Source organism: Chinchilla lanigera, unplaced genomic scaffold, assembly GCF_000276665.1.
Source record: "Chinchilla lanigera isolate Chin_1 unplaced genomic scaffold, ChiLan1.0 scaffold00028, whole genome shotgun sequence".
Taxonomy (NCBI): Eukaryota; Metazoa; Chordata; class Mammalia; order Rodentia; family Chinchillidae; genus Chinchilla; species Chinchilla lanigera.
In genome coordinates, this window is record NW_004955429.1 from 15,310,530 (window position 1) to 15,326,767 (window position 16,238).

The window sequence follows — 16,238 nt, forward strand, 5'->3', positions numbered from 1 at the left end:
CCTTCCAACACAGATGCCCAGGGTGGCGCAGCTGGAACCTCTGTTGCCCAGCCTATCCCTTAATTCTGCCACTGTGTCCTGCTGGATGTGGGGGAGCCATGACAGGCCACCTACTGGGGGCAGGATGGTGCTTCTCAGCTCTGCTGGCAGGTACCCATCCCCTGGGTGGCATCCTGGGGCACCTTGACTGGAGGCTGGGCTGCTTCTTCTGCCGGGGAGGTTGGAGGGGCCATGGCTGGCAGGAACCCAGGCCTGGCCACGGGCCCAGCTTCCTCTCTCTCTTCCTTCTCTCCCTCCTTCCAGTGGCTCCTGTTTTGTTGGCTGGAACCTAGGATCTTGGCCCTGTCTTCCTGTTCTCTTTATACTGGAGCAGAAGGAGATGGAAGGCGAATGGATAAAGAAACAGTTGAAGCACACGCCATGGAGAAAATGAGACAGAGTGTGTTGGTCAGCTCACCGTCACTATGACAAAACACCTGAGCTGAACAATGGAAAAGGGCAAAGGTGCATTTGGCTCATGGTGCCCAAGGTTTGGGCTGTGGTCACACGTGATGCACCTGGTGGTGGGAAAAGGAGGAGAGAAGAGAGGAGGAACCCAGGTTCTAATAACCCTTCCAGGCCAGGCACAAAGGGAATCTCACTTCCTCCCTCTCAGCCCCACCTCCAAGGCTCCCTGCAGGTTGAGGGCCAAGGGGACACACAGGGGCCTTGGGGACATTTGGACCAAACTGTGGCACACAGGCTCTTCCTGGAGTGAAGCTAGACACCGGGGTTGGGGGCAGAGGAGTGAGGTGGGGTATGCAACCAGAGGAGCAGGAAGGAAGCCAGAAGTTCCTGAGGGTCCACTGTCTGCTTCCTGTCATGTCCTTCACTTGGTCATTATCAGCTCTGTGGGAGCCAGCACACAGCAGGTGTTCAAAACAGAAACTCTTCAGAGCAATGATCATCTTGACAAGAATGGCGCCCGTAGGTCTCCACAGCCCGGACTGCCAGGGTCTCCCCAATCCTTTCTTCCTCTTCCTGCAGCATGTTAGTTCAACATGGCTTCCTAGGAGAAGACTACCTGTTCAGACTCTTTTGCAGCTAGACCTGGTCATGTGACTGCTCTGGCCAATGAGAGATATGGGGATGTTGGCTTTCCAGAATCAGCCCCAGCAGGTGGCTGATGTCCACCTTTACCTTCTGACTCACTCCTTCCTTCCTGCCCCCTGGAATGAAGCCACAGTGGTGGGATGGTCGCAGTCATCTTGGATTGTGAGATGATGTTTCACCAGGACTCACAAGCTAGAAAAAGTCTTGCTCTCTGATACCAGAGAGTGACAAAGCAGTCCTGAATCACAAACCTCTGAATTTTTATGTGACAGAGGGATAAACTTCTATCTTGTTATGTGTAGTGGAATCTAGTCCTTGCAACACAGGACTAGTATTTTTACTTGATGAATGAAAAATACCAATGCCCAGAGAGGAAAGAGAGGTTGTCTCTGGGTTTGTAGCGGGGCAGGGACTCTAAATTACGGTCACCTGCCACTGAAACTTGCTGATCCACCACCTGCTTATCCACCTGCAGGTCGTAGACAAGTGTAGGCAGCCCCAGGAAGTGAGCCAGTCCCTCTTGCCTCCCCCTCACTCTTCAGTCCAACAGCGGTCTGAAGCTGTAATAATCGCTTTGCTAACAACTACTGCTCCATTTACCCTACAGTACTGCTACATCAACAACCCCTCCAGGTTGGGCATGGTGGCACACACCTCTCATCCCAGTACTCCAGGAGGCTGAGACAGGAGGATCACAAATTCTATCCTAGCCCAGGCAATTTAGCTATACTCTTTCTCAAAATAAAAAATAAAAAGGGCTGGGGATGTAGCTCAGTGTAGAGATGCTGGGTTTAATCCTCAGTACCAAAAGAAAAAAAAGCCACCCTGGGGGTTGTCCATTGCCTCAGAGACGCAAAAGCCGGAGGTGTGTCTGGGTTCAGGCCCTGGGGTATGGATGATGTTCTAGGAATCAAGCTCCATCTCTGCCCACCTCAGCCCCCATGCAGTGGGCAAGAATACTGGGCAGGAGGCCGAGCACCAAGGGTTCCACCCAGCCTCAGGGTGAGGCTCTCCCTGGGGCCACCTGGGCCAGGAACCTATCCTTGAACTTGTCAATCATCTGCCAGGAAGGCTCTGATAGGTTGGGCTAGGGGGAGGGGCTGCTGCACACTGAAGGGTCTGGGAGACCCTGGAGGGTTCCCGGATGGAAGATCTGGGTGCAGCTACCTGAATACTAACACCTGGGTCCTGCTGAGTGACCCGCTGTGCCCAGTTCTGCAACCATGTCCCCCATGCAGGCAGGGGCAGGCCTCAGCCCATGTGGAGCCCTGAATCTCTCTCCTGCCCTCTGGCATCCCCTAGCCTACTGAAACCTTGACTTGTACAGGAATATCGTAATTAATTAATTTTTTGAGGCAAGGTCTCACTGTGTAGCTCAAGCTGGCCTTGAACTCACAGCGATCCTACTATCTCAGCTTCCCAAGGTGCTGGGCTTACAGGTGTGTACCACCACACCTGGTGGTAGGATCAATTTGGCTTTTATAAATAATCTGGAGCCTAGGGGTGCAGCTCAATGCTAGAGCACTTGTCTGGCATGAAGGAGGCCCTGGGTTCCATTTCAGCACTGCAAAACAAAACAAAAACCAAAAAGCAACACACATACATACACACACACACACACACACACACACACAATGAAACCATAACAATAATGATGACAGGAACTGATTTAGAGTAAAAGATTAAGGAACTCTCCCAGGACAGGAACACATATGACAAGATTTCTGCACATGCCCAGGGAAATGGCTGTATCCTGGCAAGGCCTGGCCTGAGGTGTCCTGAATCCCTGGGATGAAGATACCCAGGATTCCATCCTCATCCCAGGCACAGGGAGATCCTGTCTTTCCCAGGACAAGCTGAGCCTCGCTGCCCCTGGGCCCTTGCACATCCTTTTCCTCAGGTCATGCTTTTTCTTTTGCAAGATGGTAACTCACTTTTCCTGTTTAAATTTTTACTCCATCTGGAACTGATCTGGCAGCACATCCAAGCTTATTTTCTTCCAGATGGATACTTGGTGGTGCCAATCCCATTTATGGCCTGTGAGCCCTTCTCATCGGACCTGAAATACTATGTTTGTCATATGTCACACTCTCCTTCAGACCAGGATCTAATTCTGGACGCACCATTCTTTTCCATCGTCTGTTCCTCTGCCAATGCCATACTGATTTGATTATAGTGGCTTTGGCACGTGTTCTCATTTCCAGTAAGGCAAAAAACAAAAACAGAAACTCCCTACAATTCTCTTTCCAGTTTTCCTGGGTTATTCTTGGGTGATTATTCTGTCACATAATCTTTGTGTTCATTTCATCCAGCTTTTAAAACATTCCCCTTGGTATCCTAACTTGAATTACATTAAGTTTATCCTGAAAACAAGAGAATTGACCTTTTAAGGTCTGGCATCTCCTCATCTGTGCACATGGTGTGGCTTGTTCTTGTCTAGAGCTGGTTTAAAAACTTCCCAGAAGATTTCATCCCATTCATGTCTCTACTTTTACTCCACCTGCTTCATCTCCATAACAACAGACAAGGCTTTAGGAGGAAAATCCCACCAGTTCCTTGTGCCTGAGGCTCTGGGTGCCTTGTCCCCACCCCTAGGGACCCACACTGCCTGGCTCTTGGTCTGACTCACCCGCCAGGTGCACTGTGTAGGTTATCAGCTGTGTCACAGCGCCTGCCTTTCCTGCTGGGGATGGAACCCAGGGCTCCGTGCATGCCAGGCACATGCCCTACCACTGAGCTATGTCCCCAGCCCCAAACTAACTCTCCCTCCCTCTTTCCTTCCTAACTTCTTTTTTCAAGCAGCACCCCATGAGCGGCAGCACACACATCTCTTTGGCCTTGAGTGAGGGCTTCTCATGTGCCTGGGTGAGGGAATTGGAGGGTCACGTGGCTTTTCTTGGAGGGATGGGTCCTGAGGAATGGAACCCAGGACCCTCACACTGAGCTACATCCCCAGCCCTTTTTTTCTTTTGAAACAGTCTTGCTAAGTTGTCCAAGCTGGGAACTTGAACTTGCCATCCTCCTGCTTCAGCCTCCCAGAGTGCTGGGATTCCAGGTGCACGACGTCATGCCCAGCTTTGTGTGGTGTTTGTACCTTAACCTGTCTAGACACATCCAGATAACTCTGCAAAATGCTTGCACCAGTTTACATTCCTGTTGATAGGGTAGGAGAAAGTTTGTTTCCTTGTGTTTTAGCCCCTGAAAATTTCCCCAACTTCTTCCTGGCCAGGTTTTGCTCTTCTCCATTTTTATTTATTTATTTTTTTAACCCAAAGGGTTATCTAGGGCTTGATCTTGACTTCCAGTTGCTGGAGAAAAGGGTTTTTTTGTTGTTGTTGTTGTTGTTTTTTGCCTTTAAGTTTAACATTTTACACTGTCTGTACGTTTATCACCTATTATCTATCTATCTGTGCAAGTTCAACCCGAATCAAAGGCACATGGGAAAGTCCCTCCCACATTTTTTTCCATCCACTGAACCCAGGCCTGGTGTAGATTGCTAACGGCCTATTTGTAGGCTGTCCAGAGAGTTTCTGGAACTGTGTGAGCCGATGTGTCTGTCTCTTCTCTCCTTACCCCATTGCTAATCAGCGGGCACACTGCTCTCTCATCTGCACATTGACTGATTGATTGATTGATTTTTGCCATACTGGGAACTAAACCCAGGGCACACTGAGCTACATCCCCAGACTTTCTTTACTTTTTGTTTTGACACAGGGTCTCACTAAGTTGCTCAGGCTGAGCCTGAACTTGCAATCTTCCTGTCTCAGCCTTCTAAGGACCTAGGATTACAGATGTGCACCACCATGCCCAACTAAGAGCTATGCTTTGCTTTTTCTCTTCCTTTTTTTTTTTTTTATTTTGACAGCAGCATGACATTCCATCTGTGGAAGAACATCTTCTGCTTCCAATCTTTGGCCATAATGTATGAGGCTGCAGTGAATTTCCTTGTAAATTCCACAGATGTGAAAGCATATCTGTCAGATGGAGCCCTGCAAATGGAATCTTGGCTCAAAGGTGTATGTATCATACATGTGTCAGGGTCCCATTGCCCACCCACCCGAGTGTCTGACATTCCCAACAACCTCTCTCCCCATGCAATATTTTTTTTTTTTTTTGGTCTTTTTGAGACAGGGTCTCGCTATGCAGCTCAGGCTGGCCTTGAGCTCACTTTGTAGCCCAGGCTGGTCTCGAACTTGCAATGATCCTCCTGCCTCAGCCTCCGGAGTGCTGGGATTACAGGTGTGCGCCACCATGCCCGGCCCCACGCGATATTTGTAATATTTGTGGTACTTGTGTGCTAAACAATTGTCAGCCACTGGGCTGCACCCTTGGTCCTTTTCAAACTTTTTCTTTTTGAGACAGGGTCTCACCGAGTTGCCTGGGCTGGCTTTGAACTTACAATCCCCCTGCTTCAGCCTCCCAAAGTAGCTGGGGTTAGAGTCATGCAGCACCACACCTGGCTGTTACTTACTGTTTTCTGGTCTGGGGATCAAACCCAGCACCTCTTACATGCTAAGCAAGTGCTTTACCACAAGCTGTCCCCAAGCCTCGTCATTTATTTTTTTGAACAGCTTCTTGTGGTAGAAGTGAAGTGCCATAAAGGTAACCCAAATGCATCCTTCAATGCATTCTCATCCTTTATAGGGTCCCATCCGCCACCATGGTCTATTTCAGCTCATTTCCTTTCACCCCAGATTTGTGATTTAAATTTCCATGTCTCTGAGTGAGACCGAGCGTGCCTTTGTTCACCTCTTTCTGAGGAACTTTCCATTCACACCCTTCGCCACGGTTCTGCTCCACGGTTGCTGTTGACCCCTTGGCGCTCTTTACACACTGTGTTCCCCGGTGAGAGTGAGCACCTCCCCTCAGCAAGCAGCCCGAGGTTCCGGGCCTCACCGGCCAGAATCTCACCGCTCACACAGGCCTGGCAACTGAGCCCAGGGCCCGCATCAGCCTGCGTGTGCTTTTCCTGCCCTCAGAATTCTTAGCATTATTTCTGAGGCTTTCTTGACCTCATCCAATTCGGTCACCGGACTGACTGTCCCGGAGTGAAGCTCCCACAGCTGTACACCCGGGGCCCAGCACACTATTTAAAAGGACTGACTGAATGAGTTCAGTGATTAATTACTAAGTGGCATATGGACACAGAGGGAGAGAGATACCGGCCGTCCCATTATTGGAAGGAAAACCAGCACCAACCAAGTCCAGCACCCAGCATCTCCATGAGGGACAAGTCCATGACCTGGGGCCTGAGGGGCGGGGCCTGGCACAGAGGCCACGCTGGGTGGCTCTATACAGCGAATTTTCCTTTAAAAATTTTTTTATTACAGTAAAAGGCACATTGCCACTAATTCCCCTCACAATCCTCCCCCTCGCTCTGAAAACTTATCCCATGTTCTTGCCGCTTTCTGCAGCAGCTCTGGAGTCCTCTTTCGTGAGGATCTTTAGCGTAGTGTCGTGGCTGCCTCCATGTCCTGAATGAGTCTGAGGAAGAGCCAGAAGTTGCAGGTGCCAGATCCACTGAAGAAGGTGGGCGAGGACACAGTGCTGTTTTCACAAGCCTGCCCTCCCACTGGGTGGCCCTTGGCAGCAGCACTCACCATATTTTGATTGTACCTCATAAAGACGCCCGCGGAAGAGCCCTTCTGGGGTTGCTGCAGAAAGCGGCAAGGAGGGCGAGCTAAGTGTGCTTGAAGCGAGAGGGTGACTTTCCCAGCAGTGTGTCTCCACCCATAATTTGGTCACACCTGGCACACGCTCACACACAATCCCCACTCAGTCTGGCGGGAGTGGGGGGGGGTTCCGGGGGTGAAGTGACACGGGTGTGTGGAAGCGGGGCGTTCTGGCCGACCCCTGTCACAGGGCGGGTCTCAAGCCGCCTGCGCAGGAGCAAGCCTGGCCTGGTCCCCGCTCAGCCAGCTGCGGTCTTTCTGCTCCAGATCCTGTCCAAGCCTGAGCAGCAATTAATCACCGCAGCTCCAGGCGCCTCTGGCATAATTATCTCATACTGTGAGTGAGGTGTCACCCGGCGGAGCACGGGACGTGGAGGGACCGCAGCATCGTTTTCTCTCTCAACCTCCGGCTGCAGCTGGGACAAGCGAGGGGCCGGGAAAAGGGCATCAGTGACAGGCAAGGGGGGCCCACAGTGCCTACGTTCAGCCGCTGGACTGTACACAGGGACACAGGGGACCCGGGGGCACTCAGCACTCCCCTCGGCAGCCGCACGGGGAGAAACAGACAAACAGTGCAGAACGGAAGGCAGGGCAGAGGACAGCAACTTTATCACGGGTGGAGGCGGGGGTACACGCGTGACAGGCAGAATTCCCAGGGTGTCGCAGAGAAAGGGTGGGCCGTCCTGACCTACGGGAAGAACTGATGGTCGCTGGGGTAGGAAGCAGCAGCGAGGCCTAGAGGTCTGCGAGGCTCCTGCACAGGTTCCCAGGGAGTTTGACTTCCATGCACACGAATAGTTTTCTGCTGCCAGTTTATGCCGTGACCTTTGGCAGTCGGGCCCTGTCTATAATTTCCTGTCCATCCGTCCTTCCCACAAACATTGATGGGGCACCCCCTGTGTGCCAGCCTGGTTCTGGGTACCTGCCAGGGACAAAACCAAGCACCTGCTTGCTTCCACCTTTTGGAGGAAGGGACCCTGCCCAGCCCACCTCTGCCGTCGGAGAGGGAAGTCTCCGGGCCCCAGCGGCCGCCAGGTGGCGCTCTGCGCCTGCGCACGGGCCGTGGGCCGGGGTCGCCGGGCCGCCGCTGGACCCGAGAGGGGGAGGGGCGGGCGGGGGCGGGGCCAGCGCCGCAGGTTGTGTGACTTTGGGTTTGACCTGCCTGGAGATGAGCTAATCCCGCCGTATAATAGACTCCGGCAGATAGGAAAATGGCTGCGGCGCTATCTGCGTCGCCATGGGGACCATCGCGCGCACGGGCGGGGCGCAAGTCTGGAAAAATACAGCCTTTGTCGGCGACGCGTGCCATTCACTGCTCAGGGACCCGGGCGGCGGGGTTTGGGTCTGCTGGCCCAGCTCTGGAGAGCGGCGGAGAGGCCTTGGGCCAGGAACCCCGGGCGTCCCCAAACTCCTCGGGCCACCCCTCTAGGCTCCATCCCGGTACACTCTCCCATCGCAAACGCTCCTGGCACGCGGTGCAATCCGCCCAGCTGCTTGGCGTCCATCACACCCGCACACACAGATCTGTCTCTTCCCCACGATGCAGGGTCTACACCCGCAGCTTGCTGCGCCCCTAGCTTCCCCTGGGCAGAAAGCTGCCCGAGGGCGGTCCCCCCGTGGGGCCGCGCACACCCCAAAGACACGCGAGGCGCTCGCCCAGGTAGCGGGTACGGACGCGCACACCCTCGCAAGTCTGCAGCCCGCGAGGCGCACACGGTAGAGGGCGACCTGCGCGCGCCGAACACCCTCTCTGCCTTGCGCTCCGGAACTGCACCTCCAGCGGGGACGTCGAGGCACTCAGCGTGACCACCCGCCACACTGGGCGTGCACACCCACTCTTCCCTCTCCGAGCGTCCCGCCGGCCCCGCGCCCGCATGCGGCACCTGCGTGCACGGTGCGCGCTCCGCGGCGGTGGCCGGACACTCCGCGCCTAGGCTTGCCACGAGCGTGCACACCGGTGCTTCGGGCCGCACACTTGCTTGGCACAGTTGCACGCACACTGCATAGTGGTTTGCTGCATGTCCACGCCCACGTGTCCCTCCACGCACGCAGGGCACTGGGGGGGCGCTCGGTGGCCCGGCGCACACGGCGCCCCCCGCGGACGCTATCTGCCTGCCCATCAGCGCGCGGATCTGCGCCGGTAAATGCTGCTTTCCAGGGCGGCCGCATTTGTTGTGCGCGCTCTGAAAGGGCTCCGATAATCTGGAAGGCAGAGATAAGGAACACCATTTATTCCGCGGCACTTTGGAAACAATTCCCAGCCCGGTACAACCCCATTCTCGGGCAGCCTCCGGGAGCCGGGCAGATAACGATTGGCTATTCATTATCTTCGCCGGGAACAAAGATTAGCCGGCCGAGATGAAAAATTACCCCGGACAGCGGCGCGGCCCCGCGCGGATCCCCCTGCCCGCGCCGCCCGCGCCCGGTGCCCCACCCGGCGTGGACCCCGTGTGGCCCTGCGCGCTGCTCTCCGCGCCCCCTGCTCGGTGCCCAGTCGCGCTCCTTTGTGTCCCGCTTCTTTCGGGCCCTTTCCGTGCTCGCTCCCCGCAGGGCTCGCAGCCCCTCCGAAGCTCTCTTCCCTCCATCTCTCTGGCGCTGTCTTCTCTTTTTATCTTCTGGCCCCTGTCTTTCTCTGGCTAACACTTCCTCTGCCTTCATCCCCATCTCTCTGACCTCCCTGGCACTGTTAGATGTCTGCCTATCTGAGCGCTCTCAACCCCGAGCCCCCAAGCCTGCCTGTGCCTGTCCTCTGGTGGCTGCTGCTTTCACAAATCTGTCCTTAGGGCTCCCTGTCTCCTGTCCCCTCCCCGTCTCTCTGGGTCTCTCTTTGCTGGGTGTCCGTGTCTGTCCATCTGTCCACCCCCAGCCGGCTCTCCCAGGTCCCCAGGCCTCCTGCCACCTGTCCTCTGCAGGCCTGGCCCCTGGCTGAGGTCCAGCCACCGACCGGGAGGCTCCAGCCAGCCCTGCCAGGCCAGCCCCAGCCCTGCAGGGCCACGGTGGGTGGGGTCCTGTGCCCGTCCCAGAGAACCAAACAGAACTAGAAAAGGCCCCAGACACCAAGGTCCTGGGGTGCAGAGCAGCCACCTGGCCCATGACCCTCCCCAACGGGGTGGGGGGCTTGGAGCGGGTGGTTCCAGAGAGGCCACCTCATTAGAGCAGTTATTCAGCATGGCGCTGGCGACGGCAGATAAACTTATCAGCTCATCTCCCCCTCCCACAGACGGACAGAAAGGGCCCAAGCGAACAGCACCCCAGAGCTGCACTAGCAGGCCTGCTGGTTAGGAAAGGTGCAAAGCGGCTGGTGATCCCAGAGGATGCACACACCACGTGACATCGAGGGACCCGCTCCTCCGTGGATCACAGACACAAGACCCCACGCCTGACACACAGACATAAACAGCAACTCAGCATGGTGGGACACGTCTGCCCCTCCCTGCAGGTCTAAAGTTATGCAAGGGTACTACATTGGGAAAGAGAGCTGAGCATGGTGGCACACACTGGCAATCCCAGCTACTGAGGCACGCGGAGGCAGATGGTTGCAAGTTTGAGGTCAGCTTGGGCAACTTAGCAAGACCATGTCGTAAACAAACAAGCAAACAAGGGCGGGAGATGTAGTTTAATGTTCCCTGGGTTCAATCCCCAATACCATATAGACACACACACACACACACACACACACACACACACATTGAGATAGAAAAATGCAGGTTGGGGATGTAGCTCAGTGGTAGAGCATTTTCCTAACATGCGTAAGGCCCTAGGTTTAATCCCTAGCACTGTGGAGAAAAAAAAAGAAACAAATAGACAGATGCAAATAGAAAGATGCACACATACACACACAGGAGAATGTACACCCAGGTACACAAACATTCCCAATACTCACCAGTTAACAAGCAGAATTCTCCAGGGGTATCCACATCGCAACACATCACACACACACGTTCGAACACACACAGATAAACCAGGTACACACTTTTAAAGATACGCACACAGTGCCCCCCCTCAAGCACAAATTCATTCACACAGGGACCCATACATTGCTACAGACACACACAGGGAAACACTAGTTTACAGATGGACACGTAGAAATACCCACTGCTGAACCCACATGGAGGTGAGGATCCCGTAGATACCCCACCCCCAGGACACACGTCCAGGTCCATGGACACACGCTCCGTGTGCACCACTGGCTAGCACACACGTCCCCACTGAGCCAGCAGAAGCAACGCACGTGCTCACTCAGGTCTGCAAACTCTTGCGCGTATGCGAGATATACACGGGCCACAAGCACAGAGCACACACAAGGGGTGCTGTCACTCCCAGATGCATGGAAACCCACCCACAGCAGGTGCCACAAGGACAGGGGATGGCCCATTCCCCCCCTGGAGGCACACCTGGGCACCAGCCACGCACTTCCGCTCCTTCCCGGGCAAAGCACTTTCTTTCTGGGCCCAAAGCCACGGTCACCCTCTCTAGGCAGCTGGAATGGCCCAGAGAGGAGGAGGGTTGGATTCCTTGGTGGAGTTCCCGGGGCGCCCCTGTGGACAAGCCTAGGCTCCTTCTAGGAGCAAGGACCCCCATACCCATCCCTCAGCCTTCTAAGGACAGTTCCTCACCTTTGCCAGAGTGACTGGGCCAGGGACACACCAGAAACTCCACTCCCCTCTGAGCTGGGAACTGGAGAGGCTGTGGGGAAGGGAGGGTTGCCCTACACCCAGCCTGGCGTGAGGGCCTGCGTGTGTGTGTGTGCGTGCGTGTGTGTGTGCGTGTGTGTGTGCGTGTGTGTTGGTCCCGCCCAAGTCGCCTGTCTGCGTATGTGCCGTTGTGTGTGTTCCTGTCAACACTATGGGTAGTGGGCTGAGGGAGAAAGAGCAGGCGCACATGTACCTGCATTCGTGAGTGCGTGTGCCACGGCCGGAGGGTCCCCAGGGGCAGCCCCGGAACAGACCGACATGGCAGGCTTTCCGAGCTTGCATCCCAGACAGCAGGGGCACCCCAGAGGACGCGAGTGGTCTGGCTTGGGGACGAGCAGGGTGACTGTGTTCCCAATGCCTAGTGGCCCTAGGCGGCCAGCCCAGAGGCTGGGCCCAGCAGTCAGGGCGCAGAGCCTGGGTCACCCTCCTGCCCCCCTGCGGCGCCCCCCCCCCAGTGATGTTGAAATAAAAAGCAGCAGCGCTGCGGCCGGTGAGACGGAGAGGCTGCCGGCAAGCACGCGAGGGAAGTGGTGGCTGGGGCTGCCGCTCCAGTCTCTATCGCTCGGCTGCTGTCACCCCCACCCTAGCCGATCCTTCACCCACTGGGTGGACAAAGCGGCCCGCTGTGCACCGCACCATGTGGCCACTCTGTGGGCCACTGGGGTCCCGCTGCTGAGCGCCACCTCCGCCACCAGGCCACTTTGGGAGCCCTGCACCCCGGTGAGTCCCTTTCAGCCTGCCCTCCTGTTTGTCCTGGGACTCAGCTCGGCCCTGGGGCCCACACTACATGGTCACAGGCTCCGCGGCCCTATCTTTGGGGTTCTGCCTGGCCCTGCCAGTCTCGTGAACCCCCGCCCTTGCCTGGAATGGATTCAGGCACCTGGGCGCCACAGGCTGCCTCAGGCCTCTGGGTTTCCCATTCCTTCCAGCTCTAGGACCCAGGACCCCCTGACTTCCCAGGGCTGCGCGGTCACCGCCTTCCCCGGCCCAGACTGGAGCCTTTGTCTTCTGCCCCCACCCAGGCCGCCGAGCCGATGCGTCCGAGCCGGGCCGAGCAGGCTGCACCTGCCGGCTGGTCCCGTGCGCCGGCTTTGGGAGGCTTAACCCGGCGGCTCACTCCCGCCTGCCTGCCGCACCCCGCGGCCTTTTATCCCGTGTGGCTGGGGTGCAGGTGGGGGAGCGCGCCGTGTCTGGAGGGCTCCCTTATTCCCCAAGCCGGAGTCGAATCCGTTTAGTGGGATTTCAATAAGAACAGGGCGGCCACAGGGCGGTGCAGGCAGCAGGCGTAGACAGCGTTTGGACCTGGCTGGACTCCGACTTTTAGGACCACTCAGTGGTAGCCAGCCTTGAACTAGAGTTCGCCTCAGCCTCAAGGGGAAAGTTACGGTGTTCAGGGCCCCCGGAGTGTGGCCGCCGGTCGTTTACCAGAAAACAAGAAAAGAAATTCGTTTGTTTTGGAAAAAGCCACGTCTCACAGGGTCAGGAACATCTGGGCATGAGCTCCGGGTCTACGCAGCTGCCCCGTGCTAGGATTCGTTCATGGCAGACAGAACTTGAGAACCAGGTAGAGCCAAAGCGCAACCAGGGTGTCTGGAGAGTGTTTCCCAGCCGGGTTGACAAATTGCAAACAAATTGCATCTAACGAAAGGGATTTAGCAGTTGTCCTGCCGCAGGGCGCCAGGCGCTGTGAACACCGCTGAGCTGTTGGTAGTGGGGGAGAAAGGCGGGGTGATCTGTGGGTCTCCACCGGCCCGGCTGGCCACTGGTTCGGCCGTGGTGGTAGAACCAGCTTAGGAGATAGAGTCCCCGGCGGCGCCAGGGCCAGGGTGCCAAGACACTCAGGAGCCTGGGCCCCCGGATTCTACAATGGGGTGGCAGGGCCAGCAGGAAGGCCAGGGAAGAGAGAGCCTTCTAATTCAAGGGTCTGGAGGTGAATCTCAAAGAGTAGAGGGACAGTTAGCGTGGGAGCTGAACCTTACCGGTCCAGACGCCCTGGTGACTCCCCCGTGTCCCTGACAGCCTGGGCTGGGAGGCTGTGCCTCTCCAGTGAAGCACCCCTGAGGCTGTCCCTAAGCAAAGGCTTCCTCGAGCCCCCACCCGCTGTGGGCCAATTAGCTGCCCAAAGAAGGTGAGAAGAATTGGGTTTCAAAGAGAGGGCAAACTTAGAGGCCCCAGCGGGGCGGCTGAGGATGAGCGCAGCTTAAACAAAGGGCGAAGCATGGAGCCTGGAGCTGGGCTGCTCAGGGCCCTGGCTCGGCGGGCAGCCGTGGCTTTGCACCAACCGGGTGGCCCCCAGAACCCAGGTCTGGATCCCAGGCAGAAGCCCATGGCCACATGGTCGAATGCTCTAACAGGGAGCCTGGGGTCACCTGCAAAGGGCTGTCAGAAAATTCGGTTTGGTGGCAGACCTTCTTTCGACGGAGAAATTTTGTTTCCCGTAAGGAAAATGACAGCTCCTTAGTGTGATCAAAGGCCTGCATCTCCAGCTATGCTTCGAAAGAAACAAAAATTGAGAAAGGAACTGTGTCCCTCACGAGGGTGTCCGGAAACCCCTAGTGCCAGCACAGGAATGTGCAGCAGCGGGAATAAATGTGCTGTCATCCAGGTGGGACAGGCACCCGCCGCGACCCCAGCCATTCCCCGGGCTGAGCTGACCCTCCCTGGAGGTCTGTTCAGGGGTAAGGTGGCAGGACCATCCAGCAGGCCCGGTGGGTGAGGTCCTGTCTGCCCTGTCTGATTCTTGCAGACATTCACAGCGTAGGACCCATTTCTCGGCCAGCTCAGCACCCTGCTACCTGGCGCCGCGATTTTCTCTACCATGCGGGTTCATTCCTGCCGAACTGGTAGTCCCGCCTCGGACGCAAGAGCTTCGGTCTCGGTGGTAGCTGGGCCGAGCCGGCTGCTGGCCTGCAGTTTCCAGGAAGGCAACTCCGGAGGCCTCAGAGGACTTGGCAGAATTCCCTTCCCTGTTTTCCTCTCCAGCCCGGAGTGCGGGCAGGCAGGCTGCTGCGGGTCTCCGGAGGCCCCAGCTCAAGTGCCGCTTAACTGCCCAGCGGCTAAGCCCTGTGCGCAGCGATTTTCTGAGCCGCCGAGCGGGGTAATTAAATCCCCGTCTGCACTCGCTCTGCCCAAGACGGACAGAGCTCTCCGGCGGACGCTAGAACAGGGGGCCCAGCCGGCCAGGCCACCTCCACCGCCGCAGGCTAGGACGCTGCCACCAAGGGCAGAAGCCGAGCTGGTGGCGCTGACATTGCAGCCATCAGCACCCCAGAACCGGGGATCTTTGAAACTGCGCGTTTGAGGGGAGAGCGGCAAATTACCTGCTTGCTTTGGCGAGGGCCGCCGTGGCTACCTCCCTGCAGTCACCGCCGATCACTGCCGGGCAGGGACTTCCCGAATTGTTCCCGCAACCACCGGCCGCGGTTGCCCCTGCCTCTCGCGCCGAAGCGCGCGGCACAGCTTGCCGGACGCGAAGCGCGGGTCCCAGAGATCGCGGGCTCCAGGGCCTCCTCGTGGGTTTTAAGCTTTGTGGTGGCCGTTGGTGAATCCCGGGCTATGGGCGTGAGAAGCAGAGGTCCCGAGAGGGCGTGGGCGAGGGTCCCCGACACTCACCTGCGCGCGGCGGATCCCTCTAGGCCCAGGGCGCAAGGCGAGGGGACCCCAGCGCCGGGGCTGGGGCTCGCGCCTCAGCTCCTGCCTTTACCTGCTGCGGGCCTGGACAGACAGGCAGACGCCGACCGCAGGAGGAGTTCGGCCGAGCCCTGAGCCGGCCCGGGAGGCTGACGGGAGCGCCAGAGAGCTAAGCGCGGCGGCCAGGCGCCCCCGAGCCGAGGGGACACGGCTCTCCTCCCGCCTCGGATTATTAAAAAGTTCATTTCCTGGCGAATCGGGTGACGTCAGGGGCCCGGCGTCGCGGTGGCGGGGCCGCCGGCCGGAGAAGCCGCCTCCGGTTACCCAATTACCGACCGTCAATCGCGCCCCTCCCCCCGGGTGGCCGAGACCCCCGCCCCTAACCACCGAGGAGCCCGGGGCGCCCACTGAGGAGTGCGCCCGAGGTCGGCGGCGCCCCCACACCCCGCACCTGTCGGGCTCCCCCAAACGTCTGCGTCCGGATCCCCCTCCAGGCCTCAGGGTCCCCTGGGCCCACGTGCCCCCGCCGGAGCCGCAGAAAGCAGCGCACACCCCGCCTGCGCCCCGAGCTGGTTCCCGGAGTCGGGGTGTGGAGAGAGCAGCTCCGGAGACCCGGGGACCCTGGGCTGGGACCCCTGCCTCCCGTCCCCCGGGGCCGCCTGGAGGAGGTCCCCTGGAGGGAAACGGCTGCGCCGGCCCCGGGCGCCTCTCCCGCCGGCGCCGGCGCCGGGGCCCGGTCTCACCGCCTAGCCCGGGGCAGTGCGGCCCGGGGGTCTGCGAGGCCACGCCCGAGGGGACGCCCCCTCCTGGCCACCTCCCCCTCCGCCATCTCCCCCGACTACCCCCCCCGCCCCGCCCCGCCCCGCCCAGCGCAGCCCCGGCGTCCCGGGGACCCAGGCCCAGGTACCCCCTTGGGCGCCCGCACCCCCCAGTTCCCCCGGCCCGGGGACACAGGTCCGGGGAGGTGACGTCTCCGGGCTGCGCGCGTCGGTGGAAAGTGGTGGGGCCGGGATCCCGGGTAGAGAAGGCCCCAGGAAGGGGTCAGCCTCGGGGACCCCTAGGTCCCAGACAGCGCGCTCGGGGCGGGGGTCCTGGGACGGGGGGCGTGAGCCGCGGGGCCGCCGCCAGGGCGCTGGGAGGGGGCGCCCGC

The 16,238-nt window shown here is 58.2% G+C and overlaps 2 protein-coding genes across 2 annotated transcripts in view; one reads left to right on the plus strand and one right to left on the minus strand.

Annotated features, from left to right (window-relative positions):
* Positions 1-7,349: 7,349 nt before the first annotated feature.
* LOC102024830 lies at positions 7,350-15,827 on the minus strand. Its single transcript, XM_013515502.1, has 3 exons — positions 15,540-15,827; positions 14,779-15,011; positions 7,350-8,966 (listed from the first exon to the last, which is right to left on the minus strand). The coding sequence occupies exon 3, from the start codon at positions 8,882-8,884 to the stop codon at positions 8,081-8,083; it is 804 nt and encodes a 267-aa protein (XP_013370956.1). The 5' UTR covers positions 8,885-8,966; positions 14,779-15,011; positions 15,540-15,827; the 3' UTR covers positions 7,350-8,080.
* A 194-nt stretch (positions 15,828-16,021) lies between these two features.
* Positions 16,022-16,238, plus strand: part of Gata2 (GATA binding protein 2) — a gene marked incomplete in the record, with an annotated part of 8,224 nt that continues 8,007 nt past the window's right edge. The window contains 1 exon segment of the mRNA XM_005387040.2: positions 16,022-16,238.